We start from the raw sequence: 26,826 nt of genomic DNA, 5'->3' as shown, positions 1-26,826 counted from the left end.
AATATCGCATTCGAGTGCAGTTTCGATATCAGTATCAAATGCGATATTTTTCCTCTAAAAAAGCCCTGCCTTTATTACGTTGAATTTCTTTGTCAAAGGTATATGAACTCTTTCGTCTCATGACAATAGAAGTGCGATCTCGAAATTTGAAAAAAAAACTGACAACTAGCTGAAATTATGGAACGAATCGGTATGACGCACGTCGTTCTGACACAAAAAATGGCGTCCGTCAAGTCACCTTAAACTTTATTTAAAGAATCAGTAAGGGCTAAATGACCGTAAAATTTGGGGAAAAACGAGTATAATACTTATACAACCAAATGTTGAAAGTGTTTTCCACATAATACTTAAATAAATAGCATAATTGTATGGTTTAAAAAGGGTATAGGAAAATCTCTGCTACTAGAGTTGTTCGGGTTTCGTTCAGCGGTTCTTGATCATTACGAAGTTAATGTTGCCCACCGTAGTTGAAGTGCATAGTGAAAGATTTTCATTGATTGATTGATTTTTTTTTTCTTAACCGTATCTCAGAGAAAAGCACATACTTAGCTTATTTTGTTGCTGAAATTTGCAGCCGGTTTTTAGTGAGACCTCTGAGGCAGCGGCAGAATCCTCCACAACCTCAATCAATGGCCGGCCTGATTGACGAAATGCTAAATCGTCGCGTTAGAACCAAAAATATGATGCGTGCTCTCGGACAGAAAGAGCCGTCTTACATGTTAAAAAAAAAATTGAAGCCTGCAATTCTAAACTAAGCTCTTTTTAGAGAGCCAATTTTACAGACATCAACTCGCGCAGTGCACACCTATTTATAATCAGGTGCCCCGTCCTTTCGGACGAACGAAGGGCTATGGATCCGCCCATGTTTTACAGTGGGAGATACTTACCAACGCAGGAATGGAGCCGGGGTTTCTAAAATATATCATCTCTGAGCGACACCTTCATGCGGAAGACAACACGGAAAAAATTAAATTGCTGATTTAATAATTTTTTAGTTTAAAAAATGACTGCTATGTTTCAATGTAGATTTTACAACAAAAAAGTGCTACTTCAACCACCTCCGTGGTTAAATTAACTCTCCACTATTGTAAAATATACAGCGAAACATTTCAGATACTTTTTATCAACAATTTAATTGTTAAATCAGCAATCCCTTTTTTTCCCGTGTAATGTGCTGGTTGCACGCTCAAATTCCCATCAATTTCCAATCAAATGGTGACTGGTGCGCACCATCTACCATCAAATTTCTGCGGCCTGCAAAAATTTGATGGTAGATGATGGAACTGTGGGGCTCATCTTTCATCTGATTTTCACTCAACCGTGCTTATTTCATGCTTATTACAATCAACACGCTGTTTTAATTAATTTTACTCATCAATCTAGATAACTCTCGACCGCCATCTTGGTCATCATTTTGATCGGAATTTGACGGAAATTTCAGCGTGTAACCAGGCCATAAGATTACAACAACTTGGCATTCCCTCTTCATTAGCCACAGTCTCCTTACCGCAGTGCTAAAGTGTTGAACTCTAACGAATAAAATCAGCTTTGAAATGGACATACGTTCGGCCAGCGCCGCGCCGCGCTGGCAAACATTTTCTCAGACATGGATGTGAACTCGTCTCCGCTGCCGGAGGAATGGCGCCCTCTCAAGACGTGGTGGAGGCGGAGGTGCGCCCCCGGCGGCGCCCCCGCGGGAGCTCGCTCTCCCTCTCGGGCTCCGAGTCGGAGGCGCCCCCTCGGCCGGCGACCTCCCCGGCCCCGTGGCCGCCGCAGAAGACGCTGCTCCGCTTCAAGTCGCCCTCCTGCTCGCAGCTGAGCCTCGGGTCCTCGGGCGGCTCCGCGGACTCCGGGCTGGGCTCCTCGGTGACCTCCGCGGAGGCCTCCCCGCGCTCCTCCGTCTGCTCCGGCGAGTCCCGCTGCTCCACCTCCTGCGCCTGCCCCTTCCGCCCCCGCAAGCAGGGCCGTCCCCCGGCCCCCGCCGAGCGGAGGGAGAACGCCATCAGCAACAAGCTCAAGCACCTCAAGATGCTCGTCGACAAAGCCATCAAAGTAAGTTTCAACCACTCACAGGCTTCAAATGTTCATGAAGAATTAAATCTTGAAATTACATGTGGAATATTTCAGTAAGTTCGAATTTTTTAGCCAACGTGCATTACACTGGAAAAAAAAACACATTGGATCTAGAATTCAGACTCCTGAAAACACTGACAAGAAAAAATACTCTTGATTCAATCGGATTTAAGCTTAAATCAAGAAACAAGCCTCTTAATTTGAGCGGATTTCCTTTTGATTTAAGCTTAAATCTGATTGATTCAAGAGTCATTTTTCTTGTCAATGTTTTCAAGAGTCTGGACTCTTGGAGTCATTGGATCTAGAATTCAGACTCCTGAAAACACTGACAAGAAAAAATACTCTTGATTCAATCGGATTTTTACTTGAATCAAAACGAAATCCGCGTAAATTAAGAGGCTTGGTTCTTGATTTAAGCTAGATTCTGATTGAATCAAGAGTACTTCTTCTTGTCGATGTTATTGAGAGTCTGGACTCTAGATCTAATGTGTTTTTTTTTTTCTTTTTCAGTGAATCAGCGTAAAGCTGAAAATCTCAATGCAGAGGGAAAAAGCTCAGAGGAACACAAGTTTCCCTTAAAGAGATACGCTGTTTGGTGCAACACTAGTGACGACCATTCAGGAAGGCAACTGCAGAGGCGTTTCGACCTTATTGGGCCAATCCTCAGTGCAGCGCAGCCTCCTGAATTTCCTGCTACCAGGCTCGGCTAGCAAGAGCGTAGCTTTTTGAGGGAAAACTGTGCTCATATGAGCTTTCCCTCTTTGTATTGAGATTTTCAGCTTTATGCCAATTTTTATCGCACGTTGGCTAAAAAATTCCAACTTACTGTCTTACGATCCGTGTGTTTTAATGTTCGTATAATGTGTACCAATTAATTAGTGCAATAGCTTACAAAGCTAGGTGCCCGAAAAATCATCAAAACTTTCTCAATTTTCGCGACTGCACTTCGTTTGGCGCAATGCGTGAGGTATTTCTACAGTCTTGTAGGCGCTAGTATGCTTTTCGCGCCGACCGTCGTGACGCCGCCGATCGCACCGTGTTTGGCACAATGCGTGAAGTATTCCTGCACTCTTGTAGGTTCTAATAATGCTAGCAGACGCGAATAAAAGGTGGATGAAGTGGAATCTTTCGAGGTTTTTATCAATGATGATTGTCCTATTTTCAATTCTTACTCTACAAGTTTAGAGGTACAATATAATGTCAAAATTGGAACACAAATTATACTTCATAATATAAAATCATAAGTGTAACGTGTAACGCATAACGCATAACGCTTGAGGCGGGAAGTGCCTCGAGGGGTTTAACCGCGAAGCGATCAGAAGGCGCACCCCCTAGTTGAAATATAAACGTGTGAAATGCAAGAATGGAAATAAGACCGACCCAAGAGACGCCGTGTAATCGGGCCAAGGTTTTCGCCGAAAGCCTTCTCTCCATCGGCAGTGAGCTCTTCCGGAGCAAGGCAGTATAGACATTGCAAAATCCATCTCTAATTGGTTTCATGAAGATCTAAGGAACCGAAAAATAGCCGGCTTTGCATGGAAATGATTTGAAATGACAGAAAATTAGGGTCTACTTTCTTGTATCACTGTGGAATTTAGTGTAAGTAAAAATATTTTCTCGAGTGTAATTCACGTAATTGGTTTCAAAATTGAGTAATTACATCTAACTACGAGTATGTAACCTAAGGAGAGTTCACTGGGATACAAGTAATTAAAACCTTATTTGTAGTCCTTTCAAAATACCCGCATGGTCCGTCGTGGATCCTGAGAGCTCTTGCACGAGATGACAGATGGATTCACCAGGGTCCAATTATTAGTGAAGTGGCCCGCCAGAGAAAAGTGTGGAAATTGAAGTTTAGGGTCAAACTTGCGCGTTTTGTAAACACTCTGTTAAAAAAATGTCCAATTGAAAAGAAAAAAAATGAAGGAAACATGGAAATGTCATAAAGTTTAAAAGAGAAGCACGTGTAGAAAATACATCAAAATTATAAAAATATTTTATGCGTTGTTACTTAGAAATGTAGAATTGCCAATTCTTCGTCTTTCAGTAACGTAAATTGGACACAGTTCGTACGTAAAAATTGGTTCAAATTGGTATCAATTGGTGCGATTGGAATTTTCTATCTCATAAATTGTATTGGCAGAGTTTTCAACAAACTTTTTAGGAGTGATTGCTTCTCCACTTTGCCAGATCGTCAGGAAGGGAACACGCAAATCAACGCCATACTAAATGATCGTGGTGCGTCTATCATTTGCGTAAATCGGACACAATTCGTACGTAAAAATTGGTTCATATTGGTCCAAATTAGTTCCATTGGAATTTCCCATTTCAAAAATTTTTTGTGCAGAATTTTTAACACTTTTAGGAGTGACTTTTTGACTTTTTAGGAGTGATCGCTCTTCAAATTTGTCAGATCGTCAGAAAGGGAATACGCCAATCAACGGAAAACTACCCGATGGTGTTGCGAACGTGGCAAGTTGGGCAGTAACTTTTTAGGTCGGTTAATGTCGATGAAAAAGTGGTTGAACTCTATTCGTGGGCAGGAACTGGGGCACGGCGAGAATTATGAGGCAGCGCCGGGCCTAGCTTTGTCTCCGTCGATTTTCCTCTCGGCCGCTTGTTTCTCCGCTCCCTTTCGCTTTCCGTGGTCTTAGACTCCTGCCATGTATCATCCGTTTTATCGCCCCTGCAATGGCAACAGTGTCGCCAAATCGGACCCAACCCCACGAATTTCCTCCGCTACCTCGGAGTCCGGAATATCCGAATTGCACCGCCCGTAATGTCGCCGCAAAAATTTTAGCTGTGTTGCCAGTTTATCGCAAATCTTAAGTTTTCCGGGGAGATCGATGCATCGTGGAGATTTTTTACGCTCTCATCTGACAATGCTATGTGACACTTCGCGAGCCAGTAAGTTTAACCTCTCAATTTCCGATAGCGGTTTTCTTGCGGTTTCTCATCCTCTGTGAAGTCGTGGTAAGGGAAACTCGTCTATAAAATGCATGAATAATGGGCGTCGAAGTTTGCTTTTCCTTTAAATGTGGAAAAATATTGTTGTTTATGTTATGTTATGTTCGTTGGAATAATGGTATTTCCGACACTGGAATTCCGCCTCGTAGATTTACATGGGAGGTAACGGTTTCTTCAGAGAGGGAAGGGGTAGTGTAAAAAGAGAACCTCTATACTTGAGAGGTCGTTGTTTCTTCAGAAATTTTATTCAACGGATCACAAGTTTTTACATTTGACAGATGATCTTTCAAACTTGAGCCCTGCTGCGTTGAAAATGAAGTTTAGTTGTTTCAGTTACTTTCTTTGTTCATTTCAGTATAAGGAAGTTTATGTATACTGAGGAATTGGAATGGGGTCACTCTAAATGACAAAACTATTTGCAACTCACCTAGATAAGAGCGTGATCAAATTAGGAGAGACGCACAACTTTTAGGAAGATGATTATGTGCCAGAGAAGAGCCAACATTTTAATATTATCTTGCATTGATTTTCTTCTTCTTCTTCTTCTTCTTCTTCTTCTTCTTCTTCTTCTTTGGTATTGAATTATAATTCCTCGAAGGAGAACCATAAGTTTTTATTCAAATGCTTGTATGCATAGAAAATGAATGCATTGACTTTATCATGTGGTGTCGTTTAGATTTGGGAAAAAGTTAAACAAAGAGGCCGTGTTACGTTTTCCCTATCTTCGGCTATGTTGCTCACATAGCCCTCGAAGCACCAATACAAATTAGACTGGCGGAACCAAACCAACATGGACAAATTAGAGCGAAGGAAAGGACATGCGTTACTGACGGCGCAGAGATACAACTATTCGTGCTTGATGGATGTCCGTATTATTGCGTCCACAAAATTGAAGGCGTCGTGGGCCATGGCGCGAGGCGTGAACTCGCATTGTTCCGCTTCTGCCAATAAGGTGTCGCTCAAATTCGAGAGAATAGTTTGAAAACAAGGCCTAGGTACGTCTTGCTCACGTAGCCTTTGAAGCACAACCTTAAAAAACAGACAAACGGAGCCAAAACAACATGGGAACAGAGCGAAGGAAAGGACGTGCGTTGCTGACGGCGCAGAGATACATCTATTCGTGCTTGATGGATGTCCATATTGCGTTCGCAAAATTGAAGGCGTCGTGGGCCATGGCGCGAGGCGTGAACTCGCATTGTTCCGCTTCTGCCAATAAGGTGTCGCTCAAATTCGAGAGAATAGTTTGAAAACAAGGCCTAGGTACGTCTTGCTCACGTAGCCTTTGAAGCACAACCTTAAAAAACAGACAAACGGAGCCAAAACAACATGGGAACAGAGCGAAGGAAAGGACGTGCGTTGCTGACGGCGCAGAGATACATCTATTCGTGCTTGATGGATGTCCATATTGCGTTCGCAAAATTGAAGGCGTCGTGGGCCATGGCGCGAGGCGTGAACTCGCATTGTTCCGCTTCTGCCAATAAGGTGTCGCTCAAATTCGAGAGAATAGTTTGAAAACAAGGCCTAGGTACGTCTTGCTCACGTAGCCTTTGAAGCACAACCTTAAAAAACAGACAAACGGAGCCAAAACAACATGGGAACAGAGCGAAGGAAAGGACGTGCGTTGCTGACGGCGCAGAGATACATCTATTCGTGCTTGATGGATGTCCATATTGCGTTCGCAAAATTGAAGGCGTCGTGGGCCATGGCGCGAGGCGTGAACTCGCATTGTTCCGCTTCTGCCAATAAGGTGTCGCTCAAATTCGAGAGAATAGTTTGAAAACAAGGCCTAGGTACGTCTTGCTCACGTAGCCTTTGAAGCACAACCTTAAAAAAACAGACAAACGGAGCCAAAACAACATGGGAACAGAGCGAAGGATAGGACGTGCGTTGCTGATGGCGCAGATATACAAATATTCGTGCTTGATGGATGTCCATATTGCGTTCGCAAAATTGAAGGCGTCGTGGGCCATGGCGCGAGGCGTGAACTCGCATTGTTCCGCTTCTGCCAATAAGGTGTCGCTCAAATTCGAGAGAATAGTTTGAAAACAAGGCCTAGGTACGTCTTGCTCACGTAGCCTTTGAAGCACAACCTTAAAAAACAGACAAACGGAGCCAAAACAACATGGGAACAGAGCGAAGGAAAGGACGTGCGTTGCTGACGGCGCAGAGATACATCTATTCGTGCTTGATGGATGTCCATATTGCGTTCGCAAAATTGAAGGCGTCGTGGGCCATGGCGCGAGGCGTGAACTCGCATTGTTCCGCTTCTGCCAATAAGGTGTCGCTCAAATTCGAGAGAATAGTTTGAAAACAAGGCCTAGGTACGTCTTGCTCACGTAGCCTTTGAAGCACAACCTTAAAAAACAGACAAACGGAGCCAAAACAACATGGGAACAGAGCGAAGGAAAGGACGTGCGTTGCTGACGGCGCAGAGATACATCTATTCGTGCTTGATGGATGTCCATATTGCGTTCGCAAAATTGAAGGCGTCGTGGGCCATGGCGCGAGGCGTGAACTCGCATTGTTCCGCTTCTGCCAATAAGGTGTCGCTCAAATTCGAGAGAATAGTTTGAAAACAAGGCCTAGGTACGTCTTGCTCACGTAGCCTTTGAAGCACAACCTTAAAAAACAGACAAACGGAGCCAAAACAACATGGGAACAGAGCGAAGGAAAGGACGTGCGTTGCTGACGGCGCAGAGATACATCTATTCGTGCTTGATGGATGTCCATATTGCGTTCGCAAAATTGAAGGCGTCGTGGGCCATGGCGCGAGGCGTGAACTCGCATTGTTCCGCTTCTGCCAATAAGGTGTCGCTCAAATTCGAGAGAATAGTTTGAAAACAAGGCCTAGGTACGTCTTGCTCACGTAGCCTTTGAAGCACAACCTTAAAAAACAGACAAACGGAGCCAAAACAACATGGGAACAGAGCGAAGGAAAGGACGTGCGTTGCTGACGGCGCAGAGATACATCTATTCGTGCTTGATGGATGTCCATATTGCGTTCGCAAAATTGAAGGCGTCGTGGGCCATGGCGCGAGGCGTGAACTCGCATTGTTCCGCTTCTGCCAATAAGGTGTCGCTCAAATTCGAGAGAATAGTTTGAAAACAAGGCCTAGGTACGTCTTGCTCACGTAGCCTTTGAAGCACAACCTTAAAAAACAGACAAACGGAGCCAAAACAACATGGGAACAGAGCGAAGGAAAGGACGTGCGTTGCTGACGGCGCAGAGATACATCTATTCGTGCTTGATGGATGTCCATATTGCGTTCGCAAAATTGAAGGCGTCGTGGGCCATGGCGCGAGGCGTGAACTCGCATTGTTCCGCTTCTGCCAATAAGGTGTCGCTCAAATTCGAGAGAATAGTTTGAAAACAAGGCCTAGGTACGTCTTGCTCACGTAGCCTTTGAAGCACAACCTTAAAAAACAGACAAACGGAGCCAAAACAACATGGGAACAGAGCGAAGGAAAGGACGTGCGTTGCTGACGGCGCAGAGATACATCTATTCGTGCTTGATGGATGTCCATATTGCGTTCGCAAAATTGAAGGCGTCGTGGGCCATGGCGCGAGGCGTGAACTCGCATTGTTCCGCTTCTGCCAATAAGGTGTCGCTCAAATTCGAGAGAATAGTTTGAAAACAAGGCCTAGGTACGTCTTGCTCACGTAGCCTTTGAAGCACAACCTTAAAAAACAGACAAACGGAGCCAAAACAACATGGGAACAGAGCGAAGGAAAGGACGTGCGTTGCTGACGGCGCAGAGATACATCTATTCGTGCTTGATGGATGTCCATATTGCGTTCGCAAAATTGAAGGCGTCGTGGGCCATGGCGCGAGGCGTGAACTCGCATTGTTCCGCTTCTGCCAATAAGGTGTCGCTCAAATTCGAGAGAATAGTTTGAAAACAAGGCCTAGGTACGTCTTGCTCACGTAGCCTTTGAAGCACAACCTTAAAAAACAGACAAACGGAGCCAAAACAACATGGGAACAGAGCGAAGGAAAGGACGTGCGTTGCTGACGGCGCAGAGATACATCTATTCGTGCTTGATGGATGTCCATATTGCGTTCGCAAAATTGAAGGCGTCGTGGGCCATGGCGCGAGGCGTGAACTCGCATTGTTCCGCTTCTGCCAATAAGGTGTCGCTCAAATTCGAGAGAATAGTTTGAAAACAAGGCCTAGGTACGTCTTGCTCACGTAGCCTTTGAAGCACAACCTTAAAAAAACAGACAAACGGAGCCAAAACAACATGGGAACAGAGCGAAGGATAGGACGTGCGTTGCTGATGGCGCAGATATACAAATATTCGTGCTTGATGGATGTCCATATTGCGTTCGCAAAATTGAAGGCGTCGTGGGCCATGGCGCGAGGCGTGAACTCGCATTGTTCCGCTTCTGCCAATAAGGTGTCGCTCAAATTCGAGAGAATAGTTTGAAAACAAGGCCTAGGTACGTCTTGCTCACGTAGCCTTTGAAGCACAACCTTAAAAAACAGACAAACGGAGCCAAAACAACATGGGAACAGAGCGAAGGAAAGGACGTGCGTTGCTGACGGCGCAGAGATACATCTATTCGTGCTTGATGGATGTCCATATTGCGTTCGCAAAATTGAAGGCGTCGTGGGCCATGGCGCGAGGCGTGAACTCGCATTGTTCCGCTTCTGCCAATAAGGTGTCGCTCAAATTCGAGAGAATAGTTTGAAAACAAGGCCTAGGTACGTCTTGCTCACGTAGCCTTTGAAGCACAACCTTAAAAAACAGACAAACGGAGCCAAAACAACATGGGAACAGAGCGAAGGAAAGGACGTGCGTTGCTGACGGCGCAGAGATACATCTATTCGTGCTTGATGGATGTCCATATTGCGTTCGCAAAATTGAAGGCGTCGTGGGCCATGGCGCGAGGCGTGAACTCGCATTGTTCCGCTTCTGCCAATAAGGTGTCGCTCAAATTCGAGAGAATAGTTTGAAAACAAGGCCTAGGTACGTCTTGCTCACGTAGCCTTTGAAGCACAACCTTAAAAAACAGACAAACGGAGCCAAAACAACATGGGAACAGAGCGAAGGAAAGGACGTGCGTTGCTGACGGCGCAGAGATACATCTATTCGTGCTTGATGGATGTCCATATTGCGTTCGCAAAATTGAAGGCGTCGTGGGCCATGGCGCGAGGCGTGAACTCGCATTGTTCCGCTTCTGCCAATAAGGTGTCGCTCAAATTCGAGAGAATAGTTTGAAAACAAGGCCTAGGTACGTCTTGCTCACGTAGCCTTTGAAGCACAACCTTAAAAAACAGACAAACGGAGCCAAAACAACATGGGAACAGAGCGAAGGAAAGGACGTGCGTTGCTGACGGCGCAGAGATACATCTATTCGTGCTTGATGGATGTCCATATTGCGTTCGCAAAATTGAAGGCGTCGTGGGCCATGGCGCGAGGCGTGAACTCGCATTGTTCCGCTTCTGCCAATAAGGTGTCGCTCAAATTCGAGAGAATAGTTTGAAAACAAGGCCTAGGTACGTCTTGCTCACGTAGCCTTTGAAGCACAACCTTAAAAAACAGACAAACGGAGCCAAAACAACATGGGAACAGAGCGAAGGAAAGGACGTGCGTTGCTGACGGCGCACGGTGGATCGAGTCAATGGGAGGGGTCGGTCATCGCGCATCACGCGTCTTATTTTCTCTGATTACGGAGATTTCCCACCCTTAGAATAGAGCAAATTACACTCATCTAATGTATTTTTCGTCGTAGATTCCATTTTTGATCATTTTTCAGCCGAATAACGAGTTTTAATACGAGTTTGACACACTTTTTCATGACTATTGAAATTGGGATCCTTAATAGCTGTTTTTGAGCTCGCCCACTCGGGAGAGCTCTTTGCGATCGATTTCTTTTAGCATTGGTAGTGTCCGTGGCGACAAATGGATGGTTCTTGTTGCCGTCGGAGGAACGGCCAAAATCCCATTGATTTCAAGGTCTAAAAGTTGAATTTTCGCGGGTTACAGTTTTCCTCCGTCGAACATTTCCGTTCCCTCATTCAACTGAGGATTAATTGTTCCTCGTTTGCTACACTAGAGAGCAGCACTTTCCAGTGGCCGAGCATATCATAGCATGTTTCTATGGTTTTATAGCAAATAACCTAATTGTATGTTATCATCCTCTTGGCCGTCAGTTATGACTTACCGCTAGCGTACTCTGCTGGAGATCTCAGAATGCTGAGTTTCTCCCCACTCGTTCTTTTTAGCCAATGATCGTTCCCGTGAGGCTTTTTATCCAACTTCAACCAAATACTGTGTCTGCAGACTGTTGTTATTTCACTCAATAAAAAAAAAAAAAAAAAATCTTTTCAATGCAGTTTTTGTGTGCAGTTGTACTTGCAATTGTTATTATTTCTTAAAATAAAAAACATGGTGACCTCGACGTGATTTAATAATTTGTTCAATTAATTTTAAGGTACTAAGACTAAGATTGAGATTTGCGCATAATTAATGGATAATCCTTATTGGTACCATAGAAGGTTTGCTTGAGAGCTCGGTTGAGACTCGCATTGGGATCCTTTCAGAGTTTGTTTAAACCTCATATTAAGAATGCTTTAGGATTCGTTTGAGCCCCTCGCATTAAGAATGCTTGGGAGTTCGTTTGAGCCTCGCATTAAGAATGCTTAAGAGTTCGTTTGAGCCTCGCATTGAGTTTCTTTAGAGTTCGTTTTAACCTTAAAATACAGATGCATGAAGTGCTCTTTTGAGCTCCGTGCTATTTATAGTGCGCGAGGTGCTCCATTGAGCCACCGCATACCTACAAAGGCGAGATGTGCTCCATTGAGCCACTCGCATACAAAGGCTTGAAGTGGTCTTTCGAGCTCCACGCTAAAATTCAAGTGAATTCCTTTTCAACTCTTAGTGTATACCATAAGTATTGTGTAAGAATTATGGTAGAAACGTTCCTCCGAACCGTGCTCAATTATAGTTTCTTTGAACTCTGTGCCGATAAAAATTGAGAATTTCAGACTGCCAGCTTAACAAAGTATAACCTTTATTCAAGTTGGCGACTTGATTTAAAAAAAAAATTAAAATTAAATCATATGGTTTCATTGTAATGTGAAAAATTTGTCATATGAAATTACGTCATAACATTTTGCATCGGCATGTAACCTCTGATAATTGGGTAAAGATTCATTTAATACATATACAATTTCAGAAAAAATCATTAATAGTTGTTAATAGTTTCCCAAAGGCGAGCTCTCCAACACAGTAGTGTTGGAACCAGCAGCTTGTTTCACGTTACTTTCGGCGAATGGGACCGTAAGCATCTTACATAAATAATAATTTTACAGAACTTGACTCAAGAACATTACTTGAGGAGTGAGGAAGGGCGGCTTTACAGCCCCCTCACCACGAAGGTTGCCATATTTCTTTCGATTTCTGCTAACATCGTTTTTTGTTCATGTTAATTGTTTTCTCGCAATTGCATACTGGCACATATACGGAACATTCTGATAATGTTCATTTTTCTTCTCTTTTCCTCCAGCCAGTCAATAGATGTTTTCATTTTTATGAACTCTCTACTCTTTCAGTTATTCAACAAATATTCATATTTCAAAAAAAAGATCAATATATTGAAGAAATAAAAAAGAGATGTATATACTGTAGCTTCTTTTTATCGAGTCATCCTAGAATATTATTATAGGTACTTATCACCACATAAAAAAAAATTGAATGTGCAGGGAAAAAAAATTATGTCATCTTCCATTATTTCGTTTTGTTCCTCGATGTTTGGAGTGAAGTTTGAAACATATTTATTGAATAAATATTAAAATAGGAGGACAATTGTTTTTCATGCAAGTTCTGATCCCTTGAAGAACCTCTGAGAAGGACTATTGTCTCTTGAAGAAATTTCTTGTATTTCTTCTTTTTCAACCCACAACCAATTTTCACTTTCTCGCTACCCTAGGGTAGAGAAAGTATTGACATCCTCCAAGGGGGGAAAAAAAGTTGAAATTTTATTTGTATGGAGCTCATGAAAGAGTTCTAGGTATGTTGCAGACATTTTGCAAGAAACGGGGCGTGTGAAATATACAATGCGCAAAACATACACCTTAAACTTTATCGCACAGTATAACGCTGATCGAATCAGCTTCAAAGACTAACAGAAGGCTAATGTATCGTCCAAAAATATCAACAAGTAAGCCAAAATCAGTAATCAGTAGAAAAATTATCGAGATTGAAGGATATCGTGTGATGCACGATTTTATTGATGACAATAGAGCAAGATCGGATTCCCAGCAGGCGCGACTTCCTATCATTCAAATGGACCGTTTTCGCAGATTAGCGGATATTAGCGGCTAATTATTACATAATATCATTCCTGATAGTGTACAGGAGGCAACCCAACAAAGGATTTTGCGGACACTTGTGGACATTTTTTTATCGAGCTATTTTAATACTTTTTTGGGCGTTTTTTAAAAGCAAGCTTTGGAGGTGGTTTTGGTCCTCCTAAAAATATGCCAATGCACATTAATGATATACCAAAATGTTCCTTAAAGGGAGGAGAATAAGCATGTTTAATTGAAATTTTGATTTATCTGCCACAGAACTCATGCAAAAGCGAAATAAAACCTTGAGAATTAGACGGCAAATTTGATACCACCTGCAATGTGAGCTTTAGGCAACCCGCATGTCAAAGCGAAAGGGTTCAAAGATCCTAGAATCGTGGATACATTCATTTTGGAAGCTTAACTACTAGAAAACCAAGAAAAAATATTTAAAATCCGACTTTTTTTTTTTGGCCCATGACCGACCTCTACCATTGACTCGATCCACCGTGCGGCGCAGAGATACATCTATTCGTGCTTGATGGATGTCCATATTGCGTTCGCAAAATTGAAGGCGTCATGGGCCATGGCGCGAGGCGTGAACTCGCATTGTTCCGCTTCTGCCAATAAGGTGTCGCTCAAATTCGAGAGAATAGTTTAAAAACAAGGCCTAGGTACGTCTTGCTCACGTAGCCTTTGAAGCACAACCTTAAAAAAACAGACAAACGGAGCCAAAACAACATGGGAATAGAGCGAAGGATAGGACGTGCGTTGCTGACGGCGCAGATATACAAATATTCGTGCTTGATGGATGTCCGTATTGCGTCTACAAAATTGAAGGCGCTTTGGCGCGAGATATCTACTACAATCACTTAGCGTGCCCAACCAACCCATCTGGCACAGGGAAAGTTTCAGAGCTCTCTCAATTTTTTTTTTTTTTTTTTTTTTTTTTTTTTTTTTTTTTTTTTTCTAGATATCGTTCACTTAAAGTCCCAATTCAGTCTTCGCGGGTAAGTATATCAAAGCTTTTGGGGAGCACAGAGACTAAGCTATTCGCAAGATCTGCAGTTATTCCGCTGCATACTTTGACTGAACCAAACATAAATTATTGATATCGTCCACTTAAAAGTGGCTTCAGTATAAGTGCATAGGTAACGGATGCAGGTATTTTGTTCAGGGGATGTTCTTGGCATTCGTTTCTCTGTGTTTTTGTATTTTTGTATGATTTGCTTTGGCAAGATATTCGGGAAGTAAACAGAAATTGTGCATTTTAGAGCTTTAAATAGGATTAATAGGGGCACGGATTAGGAGAACGTATCTTCAAGTTTTGTGATCCAACTTTCAACATCAAACTACAAAAAAAAACTTCCGCCTTGAAAACCGTACGTATGGCTATATAGACTTACCGTTCGTTACATACTCATTGTCAGAGACCGGGAAATTCGGGTGAAGCACCCGTTGCTCCGGCCACCGAACCCGAAAGCTTTCGGTGTCTGAGCCCGGGACGGACAGTATGGCTACGTAGACGTAACTTTTTTCAGTACATCGTAATTACGGCATTTTTTATTGGGCATTTCTTGCATGGGACATTTAAAATGGGACCATTCCGCCTGACTCTCGTATTGCGTTGACAAATGGACTGCACTTTGCAATCGTAGACAGTAATATTTCTAGCTCATCCATGAAAACATTCATGTGCTTAGCCACCTAAGACTCGAATATTTAACAATTTTTTTAGTGCTTCAGTCCTTAAGCCACTTTAACTTCTCGCATTTTTACTTTCCACAACGTCAAAAATCGCAAAGAAATTAAATATCCCCGTTTGCAGTGTAAAATAAAACATTAAAGCTCGTCCATAAGTTATTCAATGGTATCAGTGAAGCGCTCTGACGACTCAAATCAGAACTTGAAATGGAGAGTCGATTTGCTACCAGGTTTCTACCACTTCTAAAATAAAAGGCAAGACGCCTCGTTTTCAGGACTTGGGAGGCTATGAAAACTAATGGTGCATATACGTTGTTCCTGAACTGAGCCAGACATTTTAGTTTTTAATTGATAACATAAAGTACATAGAGTCGTAATGAAAGAGGTAAGGTCGTTATGGAGAGCTGGCGCCACTTTCAAGCATTTTCCAGGTCCCAAATTTTGCGACTCCTATGTCACGCCGGGTCACTTTTTCGATACATAGTCGATTGTTTTCGATTCACGGGGACCCGGCCATCCAACGTAAACAAAGAAGGTAGGAATTACTATATATTCCGTACTGCCATTTTGGATCGAACATGTATCGAAAAAATGACCGAAGCTCGGCGCACAACGGGCTCGGAACTCGTCGACCGGAACATGGCGCCAGCTCTCCCATTTACACATAGAGTACATAGATTCGTAATGCAAGTGAGAGAGCTGGCGCCACTTTTAAGCATTTTCCAGGTCCCGAATTCCGAGACTCCGGGTCACTTTTTCGATACATGATCGATTGTTTGCGATACACGGGTACCCGGCCATCCGATGTAAACAAAGAAGATAGGAATCACCACGTATTCCACACCGCCATTTTGGATCGAACATGTATCGAAAAAGTGACCCGAAGTCGGCGCACACCGGGCTCGGAACTCGTCGAGCCAGTTCTCGGCCAGTTCATGGCGCCAGTTCTCCCATTTACATTACGACTCTATGTACTCTTTGCTCTATGTACTGTATGATTGATAACTGCAGTCTAAATAAAATATTATGCGCAAAAAGAGAGCGGAGGTGGAAACGCAGGGTTACCGGGTGCCTCCGACGATGGTATTGCGTGAGGAGGCGGAAGATGAACAAGATAAGGGATGATGCTCGCGAGGGGTGGGGAACGGGGGTGGAGACCCGCGAAACGGCAGGCGGCGTCGTTTTGCGACCTGTTGCACGGGCAGCTGAGCCCGGTGGAATGCAAATCGATGCGGCAGTGCGTTCTTTGGCGAATGTTTGATCGATATTAAAGCCAGTTAAAAGCCTAATTGTCTCCGCCGCCGCCGGGCGCCGCTCTCGGCCGGGCGCTAAGTCGCTCTAAGTCCTCGCTCATTCGGCTGTTGTTTGTTTCCAGTGGCACAAGACCTTCACTATCTTGGGACCCTTCTCCTCCGTCCGAGAGTCGCTCAAACTTCGCGGCTGGGTCGAGAAGTACGGTGATGGTCAGCTCAGACCTCAGCCTGCCGAGTCCTGTAAGTGCTTTTTTACTATTTTTTTCAAATTGAATCAGTGAGAACGGAAACACACCAACTCGGTAACTCAAAATTCTTCAATTTTCATTAAAGAGAGTCAGTTTTCCTAAAGGTAAGTGAATATAACGCATAGATTCTTTACCTTCGGAGTTGGAACAGCTGTTCCAACTTGGACCTTTAAAGTGTCCTTAAGTCTTTCGGCACCAAAAATATTATTCTTGCACTAACTTCTTCAACTACTGTGCAAGTCAGGGTGTGTCTTAATTATTTTCAGTTTTTCGAGTTTGTGTGTTTTTCGTTCTCACTGATTTAATTATTTTAGTCGTGGAATGAACCACTCAACAGATACATTTATTTTTGTCAATTTTTATTTTATTAGGAAAATGACGATGGAACATCGAGCAGAAAGCCAGTCAAATATATGTGTCGCAGGCAGGTGGTCAAATCAGGCATTTTATCAAATGTCTGGGCAGATAGTCAAATTTTGATAGTTCATGAAATTTTGTAAGTATGGCCGAAAGCTTGCAGGAAGGAGAAAATGACTCATCAAATCTACAAACTCTCCTTCTTTCTGTTCGAATGCTCCTCTTATATTTAAATGTAAACATCTTAAAAATTCTGTGTTTTATGACATACTGTAAATTTCAACATAAATCAACAGAAAGCAATTATGCCATTGAAAACCTTGCTTATACAATAATATTGGATTTTACACAAATTTCCTTTCCATTCTAAAGCATTTTATTCGTAAGTCGTCGAGAAAAATGCAGCACTTCGAGTATATTATCCATTGAACAGGAGACGGAAATTAGGTTAAAGGCAGATACTGGTAGGTTTAAGTGTACTACGAGTAGTAAGCAAAAATTTTGAATGGACACTATACAGGGTCAGAAATCAAACATTTTGATGTATGTTTTCGTAGTAAAATTACACATACAATAGAATACACATTCAAAATTATCAATTTTAACTTTAAGTGAGAAATCAGCGTTTTCCTTAATTCAAACTTCCCTCTACCGTAATGTTAAAATATCGTTCAAAAGAGCCAAAGTTTCAGCATTTACGTTAATCGAAATAAACACAGGACGTAAAAGTGTAGAGCAGAGCAAATATACAAAAACATTCATTTTTAATTCTTTTACTTTTTCAATCTATTTATTGAGGCTGTACCTGTCAATTTTAGGCAGCAATTTTACCTCTCCAAGAGAATTCCGAGGTAATAGGGAAATAATATACGCAGTTTTCAATCCAAGCATACTTTCTTGAACAATATGCCTCACCGTATGGTTCATTTTTTGTATGTGCTGTATTTCACAATACACCTTGTGCTCTTGGCTGTTCCAATTCCACAAAAGCGCGCATGTATTGCTTTGTAGAGTTTATTAATTAGTGCGGGTATAACATTTGAATTTTTTCGCGAAATTGTCTGCGCTTACTACGGATATTATTTTGGAGTAAAACTAAGGACGATTCGTCGTAATCGCACCAAAATTTTTGATTCCTCGAGGTCCCAAATTTAAAACTACCATCTCCGTTTTCTTTAATGTCACTATTCAATTGTTAATTTTATCTCGTAATTATAAATGGACGTAATATTTTGGATCAGCTAATAAAGATTCTTAAATTAGGTAGCTGATTATTTCAGTTCCTCATAAAATATTGATTTCCTCAATCGTTCACAGTTACTAAGAATACGCACAGTGTGTCCAACTCTAACCAAATGGTTGAAAGCCCAAAGCCTAACGAATGATTTTGAGTTCCTGAGGTTCCGAATTTCTTGTTCTCTGGTAATATCTTGTTTTCCAATGATTTGGCAAGTCCCTTGGACGTATTTCTGCCAAAATGTTAACGGAAATCGAAAAGGCTAGCGTGCATGAAGGCTATTTCAATTGTAATCATCCGTCGCATTTCTAAGGCGCAATGATACAACTATTTGAACTCTCCGGAATGCGTGAGGTATCGCGCCGCATTTGAAGGCGTTTTCAAAACAGTAGAGTTTCGATACCCGGATTATCGTTTTGAATAGTTCATATTCTTTTGATTTTATTTCATACCATTTGTTTTTTTTTTTTTTTCAATCATTCTATAAAAACTACTCATTTGCTGAATACACTTCTGGCTGGAGCGCATTTTAGCTATGCAAAAATGTAAAAGGAAACCGATAAAGCCAGCGTGTATAAGGCTATTTCGATTGTAATCTTCCGTCACATTCTTACGGCGCAATGATACAACTATTTGAACTCTCCGGAATGCGTGAGGTATCACGCCGCATTTGAAGGCGTTTTCAAAACAGCCAAGTTCCGATACCCGGATTATCGTTTTGCATAGTTCATATTATTTTGTTTCCATTTCTTATGACTTGTTTAATTATAATCCTCCTATAAAAATCACCCATTTGCTAAATACAATTCTAGCTGGAGCGCACTTCAGCTATGCATTCACCACTGCAAAAATGTCAAAGGAAATCGACAAACACAGCGTGCATAGGTGTGCTCTAAAAAACTGCCTAGGAAACAATGTTGAAGTGGGCGTGTTTCCCTTTGGAGAAATGGAAAAGCTGGATTTTACATCTGTTAAACGAAACCATGTGCCAACTGAAAGCTGTACTCTGGCTGTACTCATGAGCCATGGGCATGTGACAAGAGTACTTGTAAAAGGAGAGTATATTATGTCATCTATGTGCGAGTCGCTGATTGGTTCATCAGTTTTATGGTATCTTGGAATTCCAAAGTTGGCTCAATGTAAACAAACCCAACCCAGAGGAACACGTATTATCGGCTGAGAAATGACCGATGATCACACTCAAAGGTTAATTTTCGGGAAAAATACCCATCATAGTTCGATAATCCAGAAGTTGGATGTAACATTTCTATCACATCCAAAATCACGTCTAGACTTCTGTAGAACTTTGTCACCATCTTGTTTGTTTACAGTGGGCCATGGATTAGCATGAAATTATTTGATATTTCAAGAATCTAATGAAAGATTCCTTTTTAACCAACCAAAAACCGCCAGGATATCGAATTTCATGCAAATCCATCGGTGAAGAGCCGTAAAACTGATTTCCCGCCATTTTTCCGCCGCCATTTTGGAATTTGTCAAAATTTTAGATATCCAATGGAAGATTCGTTCTTCTAGTGCCGAAATACCCCCAGATACCAAGTTACATGCAAATCCAACGATATGCAGCCTAAATATCCACTTCCCGCTCGAGGCCGCCATTTTGACCGCCGCCATTTTGAAAAGGACTGACTTTTCTGGAAAACCAATGCCAGAATCGTTTTTCTTATCTCGAAAAACCCTAGGATTCCGAGTTTTACACCAATCCGTCAATAAACAACGGAGATGCCAAATTTCCGCCATTTTGAACTTTGACCGGCCGCCATTTTGTCAAAAATGAACATATTGACCTGCGGTTTGCGCCAAAAATTTTCTTTTTTTATTATCTTTCGAATGAGGTATCACAAAGGGGGGGTTGCCATTTGAAAAAAAAAAGTTAGCCCCCGCCCCCCTTAAGGGGGGCCGCCCCCCAAAATCTTGGGGGGACCAAAAAGTTGCTACTTTAGACCGAGGAACATTCCCAAAGTTTCAAACTTCTATCTCAATTTGGAAAAAAGTTACAGGGGTGGTCAGTGACTTTTGGATAACCCTGTGTAAGGGAACATGTATCAGAATGATTGATTTCTCACTTTATATGTATAGTGGTCCATTTTATCAGTCCTTGTCAAGATTTGTCAGCCTTTTAATGCAACTAATCGTGCTCAATGAATGTCCGTGTTGCATATACAAAATACTGAAGGCGTCGTGCCTTTTTTTCGCGATAACATTACTTGTCATCATCAATAAACACGAGGACATGTGCATGACAGCGCCTGGATGCAGCTATTCTTACTCAATGATTGTGCATGTTACATATGCAATTACTTAGGCCGTAGTGTCCCTTTTATTTTGGAATATTCAATCTTAGAATTAGGGCTGAAAACAAACCTTAGATTCGTCAAAAATTCCAACCTCTATAACTTAAATTGAAGCAAAATTCTGCAGTAAAGTAGTGAAACTAGAGGAATCAAGGAAGCCAGTCGCATTATTTTCATCGTAAAACTTCGAGAGTTATTTTGTCATAACGTGAGCTCAAAACTTGCCCGACACGCTCTGTCCTCAAGTTCCTTAAGATCGTTTAAAAGATAAGGACTTATAGATGACTTGAACCGGGAACACGCACTTGCTTTGCGACTCCTGCATTTAATTCGTGTATCGCGAAAATCCTCCAACATCATCGGTTAATTGATTTTTTCCTCTTCTTTTATTTTCATTACTTCTGGCGCGGAGAGAGGGAATGGTGTGCGAAGCAAAGGTAGATGAAGAGGAACATGGAGGAGGAGATGAAGAGAAATGAGGAGAAGATAAGAGCAAAAGGAACTTATTTTACTTTTTTCTTACTTTTTCTCCCTCTTCTCGTGTCTTCTCTCCTTCTTCGACTACCAATTTCTAATGGATTGTATTCGATACATCAAACATGTGAAATTGCATCGATATTGATTGGTTCAACACGTAAACGTAGCCTCAAGAGTCAATTGAGTAATCTGATGTAGCGGGTTTTTTTTTTTTTTTTTTTTTTTTTTTTTTTTTTTTTTTTTGTGATAGATTTTTGATACTTATGAGTTCAAGAAGGGCTATAAAGATCGAAATTACTAGGAATTTTCTCAATTTCAGTTTTTCCAACCTAACTCCTAAAATTTTAGTCAGGTTATGTTCTATTCTTTTGAACCAGACGATACACCGAACCACTGTCGAACATGATCTATGCGTAACGGGTCTAGGACACCCGTGTCGGCCACACTATGTTTAACGATAGGAAGAGACCGGGGGCATTTGATTCTCTCCCGAAGCCCATCGCCTGATTTCCCTAAATGATATAATTCACTAACAATATGATCGGTGTCATTATAAACTGTGATGGACAATTTTATCGCGATGTTCATCTGTTGCCCTTATAGCCAGTGCTTCTGTCCTTCGAGGAACTAACTACGAGGATAATACGATAGGCGACGGTAAAATATAATAGTCGTTTCACACGAAAACAGTTTCACCATGAGAGCAGGAGAGTCAGGAATGCAAAAGCGGGCGGCATTACTTTAGTCTTAAACTTTACTCGGGCCTTAGAACTTTCAAGTGGAGTACTTGGGTACCATTAAACAATTTATGACTTTTTAACGCGTTTGCATCATGCACTGAGAAAAAAATGGAGCACAAGGCCGAGTTACGAGAGCGGAGCAGATATATCGAAGTATACTCACGACCTTTTGATTTTTCTTCACTCTCATTAATTATTTTTATCCTTATTTCTAACACTGTTGAAAGTTAGGAAAAAATCGGTCATTTTATTTTCCCCCGATTTACGGCTCTATTTCTATAGTTAGAGTAAAGCCAGTAGCCAGTAAACATTTTATTCACGCGAATGTCTCCCACAGCGTCTAGGACACGTTTCTTTATTGCGTTGAATTGTTGACTTATCTAAATCTATATCGTGCATCGACCTCAATGATTATGTAACTTTTCCTGTTTGTGAATCTTCAATCCTCAATATCGTTTTTGTCAGTTGCGTTGATAACCGCCCCAGCGATGGGCGACGAATAAACCAGTTCGTAAGCAGATCGTAATTTGTCTCCTTTTTCCTCATATTCCAACATGGTAGCGTAGCGTGGTTTAAAAAGTTGAATAAGTTGAAGTGCTTCACGTGGAGATCTAAAAACTGCGTAATATGTGCGTAGCGTGGAAATGCATACAGCGCGAAATAAGTGCGTGACGCGAAAATGTACAAACTGTGAAATATGTGCTTATTTTGAACTTCTTTTTTTTAACTAACGTAATATGGCCAATAACGGCACAAAAATAAAAGTGCCCGTATTTAGTGGGAAGAATTTTTCAAAATGGAAATTTCGCATCACACTTTTACTGGAAATGAACAACTGCAACCAATGTATTGTACGTGATGAAAAACCGGATGGAATAACGGATCAAAACTGGGCCAGCATGAAAATTAAAGCTAAGAATATCATTGTATCAGCCATTGATAATCATCAGTTGGAGCATATTATGAATTTAACGGAGCCCAAAGATATGTTAGAGAAATTAGAACATACTTTTGTAGCAAAAGGCCAATCTAGAAGATTATTAACAAAACAAAAGTTAATTGAACTTAAACTCAAAGAAACTGATAAACCGGAGGAATTTTTCAATAAATTTGAAAAATTAATTAACAACTTAAGTGATACCGGTGAAACCATAAATGAAGAGGATAAACTACAGTATTTACTATTGGCTTTGCCAAAATCTCTCTTCTATATCAATGATCTTCTTGATTCAGTGGACGAGGATAATCGTAACACTGAATACGTTAAAACGAAAATCCAAGCTGCATTTCTGAGGAACGAGCAATGTTCAAGTGTTGATGAAGTGACTCATCAACTAAATTCTTTCTACATCCGAGGAAACAATCAGAGGGGAAGAGCAGGACCCTTCAAACAACACAGTGGCCAGGCAAATTCAAATTGGCAAAATTCAAACTGGAGAGGAAATTCAAACTGGAGAGGAAATTCAAACTGGAGAGGAAATTCAAACTGGAGAGGACGAAACGGAAGCAGGCCTAACAGAAGAGGCAGTAGATGGAGAGGAAATTTTCGCACAAGAGGCAACGGCAATCAAGGGAGAAGAGACTGGTATCAAAATCAAGGACCAAATGTCTACAATACAAACGCACAAAGGTATGAGTACACTAATGAAGATTTTCCTTTTCAGCAAAATCAAAATGTTAACCAGGATTGTAATTATCAACATTTTAGGAACAAGCACTCAAATCCTCTAATTCAAAATTTTGATAATGTAGAACCAAATTGCAGTCAAAACTATTACATGTGTATGTCTCCTATAGTTCAAAATCACACAGCCAGATTTCAAACGAATCAATTTTCGGATAAGATTAATGTGTCATTCTTATTGGACAGTGGCTGTTCACACCATATCATTAACGATGATACGCTATTCTCCGAATACACGTATCTCGAAACACCTACAAAAATAAGAGTTGGAGATGGACATCCACTGGAAACCAATAAAATCGGCAATATTTTGTTTCACACAACTGTCAATGGCAAAATCATTAAAAATAAGTTATGCAACGTATACTACGTCAAAGAAATGCAAGTTAATTTATTGAGTGCCTCGCAGGTTACGAACAGAAACAATAAAATCATTTTTCAGGGAAATATCGCTAAAATAGTAAGTAATGAAACTTTAATGATTGCATTCAAAGAAAACGAGTTATATACAGTACAAGGATATGTATTATCGAATGAAATACATGCAAATATAGCAAAAAAATCAACAATAAGTAATCTATCAAGCTTCGAAAAATGGCATAAAATTTTAGGTCACATTAATTTTAATGATTTATACTTAATGAGCAATTTAAATTTAGCCGATGGACTCCCGAAACTCCAGAAGACCTTCACGAGATGTGAAACTTGCATTAAAGCTAAAATGAATAATCTCAAGTACCGAGATTCAAGATCTAGAGCCAATGATATCCTGGAAATTGTGCATTCTGACTTAATAGGACCATTACCAGCAGGTGTAAGTAATGGCAAGTATATTGTTAGCTTTATTGATGATTTCTCAAAATTTGCTGTTTCATTTTGTATCCCTAGCAAAGATCAAGTAATAAATACCTTCATAGAATATACTAATTTTGTAGAAAATATAACCGGTAAATTCATCAAAGTTCTTCGCTGTGATAACGGAACAGAATATATTAATAAAAACTTCTCGAATTTTGTAAAAAGTAAGGGAATTTATTTACAACCTTGCCCACCGTATTGTCATCAATTAAACGGTGTGGCAGAGAGGTTTAATAGGACTATTATGGATAAAGTAAGATGTCTTTTGTTAGAAGCCAATTTATCAAATTACTTTTGGCCATATTGTGTTAAAACAGCAGTGTATTTACATAACAGGGCATTAGCTAATACGAAATTGTGTAAAACACCGTACGAAATTTTTATGAATAAAAGGCCAAATTTTTCAAATTTAAAGCCCTTTGGAACCAAAGTTTTTGTAAGAATTCCAGATGAAAAACGTCAGAACAAACTATGTAATAAAGCAGAATCAGGTCAATTAATAGGATATGCTGATATGGGATATGTTATAAAGATCTCTAAATCAAACAAAGTGATCGTTTCTAGAAACGTAATCTTCATAGAAGAACCTGAAAAATGTATTAAAGAGACCGAGCACTCTAGTGAAAATTTAACACTCAATGACCAGTACGCAACCTTTAATACCGAAAACCCTCTCATAAATGTTGGTGATAGTATTCACAATAATGATGAAATGTTACAGCAAGAACAATTTCACACGCCGGAACAAATAATTAATCCACCTGAACCTCCCAACCTCAGAAATAGACAGACTCTTACAGCTCCTCGTAGATTAATTGAGGATCCCATTTTTGCTAACACGTGTAGTGTTATAATCCCTGAAAATTTTGAACAAGCTCTTGCGAGTCCCGAAAAACTTAAATGGCAAGTAGCAATTAACGAGGAGTTGACAAATTTAAAGAAAAACAACACTTGGTCTATTGCGAAAAATCAGTCTCAAATTACTGATATTATTGAGACGAAATGGCTATTCAGAATCAAAACAGATGGAACTTACAAAGCGAGATTAGTTGCGAGAGGATTTCAACAAAGCTCCAATGATAACGAGCAGCTTTATTCCCCAGTTGCAAGATTGAGCACTGTTAAGCTACTATTATCTTTAGCAAATCAATTTAACTGGCACCTTCATCAGCTAGATTTCAAATCCGCATTTCTGAATAGTCAAGTAAAATCAAATGTATACATTAAACCCCCTAAGGGTTCAGAAATAAACCAAAATGTAATATTAAAACTAGAAAAGGCATTATATGGGCTCAGAGAATCGCCACGAGACTGGTACGACCATGTTAACACTTTTATGACTAATAATGCTTTCATAAGGTCAAATTACGACTGCTGTCTTTATTATTTAAAGGTAAATAAATCCAAGGTGCTTGTACTGTTCTTTGTTGATGACGTGTTAATTTTAAGTGAAAATTTAACAAGTGTCCAAAATGTTAAGAAATTACTGATGGATAATTTTGATATGACTGATTTAGGAGAGCCCGAAATCTATCTAGGATTACAAATTTTCAGGAACAAGCGGAATAAAACTCTTCCAATTAATCAGAGAAATTTCATTGAAAAGTCTGCCATTAAATTTAATGTCATAGATAGTAAGCCGGTCAGGACTCCTATGGAGGAAAATCTAAAAGTGATTCCTTCTGAATTACCAAATTTTTCTTTAAACTACAGAAATATCATCGGAACTCTCTTATATATTGCAAATGGCTCACGTCCAGATATCTCATTTTGTGTAAATTACTTGTCCCGCTTTCAAAATTGTTGTTCAGAGACTCATTTCAAATATGCGTTACGTGTCTTACGTTACGTGTATGATACTCGTCATTTAAGCCTCACATATAAATATAATCCGAAAGGAATTGTATTTTCAGCCTTTTCGGACTCCGACCATGGGTCAGATATCATTGATCGAAAATCAACAACCGGTTCACTCTTATGCATTAATGAAACGCCTATTTTATGGAAGTCAACCAAACAAAAAGTAGTCTCATTAGCCAGCACGCATGCTGAATTTTATGCCCTGTCTGAAACAGTTACAGAGGTTTTACCCCTTATGGGTCTTTTAAAAGAATTAAACATTGCTTTTCCGATCCCAGTCCAAATTATGGAAGACAACAAGGGCGCAAAAGACATAGCATTAATTGGACGGTTTACGAAACGATCAAAACATATCGATATCCGATTTCATTTTGTCACAGACTATGTAAATAAAAAGGAAATCGAAATCAAGAAAATAAGTGGTAAGGAAAACCCGGCGGACATTTTGACTAAACCACTGGGCAAATTTCAATTTGAAAAATTGAGAGAAAAGTTGTCATTATGTTGAATTCCTCAAATCAGGGAGGCACCTGGCCAGTGTCTCACTCATTTGTTGGAAAATTTGCAAGTCAAAATAAAAGTATATTTTCTCTTTTCTATTTACTTATTCGTGATTTGAGCAATTTTTTTTTTATATGGTTCAGAATCCACTTCCCCAATTATTATTTATGTTGCAGATCTGTAATATTATATGTGTAGGTATAAACCTGGCGCCAGGGAGGGTAGTGTAGATATAAGTAGTATATAAATATTAT

At 40.7% G+C, this 26,826-nt stretch overlaps 1 protein-coding gene across 6 annotated transcripts in view; it reads left to right on the top strand.

Annotated features, from left to right (window-relative positions):
* Positions 1-26,826, top strand: part of LOC109032760 (tubulin glycylase 3A) — an 83,340-nt gene that overhangs the window by 27,209 nt on the left and 29,305 nt on the right. For 2 of the 6 annotated variants that reach the window (XM_072302993.1, XM_019045042.2), the window contains exon 3: positions 16,418-16,535. The exons of 1 other annotated variant lie outside the window; for it this stretch is intronic. In XM_072302993.1, the coding sequence (XP_072159094.1) occupies positions 16,418-16,535 (118 nt within the window). Of the gene's footprint in view, positions 1-1,395; positions 2,053-16,417; positions 16,536-16,920; positions 17,040-23,134; positions 23,300-26,826 lie in introns of those variants that run through there. 3 more of the 6 variants (XM_019045041.2, XM_072302996.1, XM_072302995.1) reach the window with 3 other exon arrangements.

Source organism: Bemisia tabaci, chromosome 7, assembly GCF_918797505.1.
Source record: "Bemisia tabaci chromosome 7, PGI_BMITA_v3".
NCBI lineage: Eukaryota > Metazoa > Arthropoda > Insecta > Hemiptera > Aleyrodidae > Bemisia > Bemisia tabaci.
The sequence above is the reverse complement of the archived record's forward strand: the minus strand, read 5'-3'. Positions and strand labels throughout refer to the sequence as shown.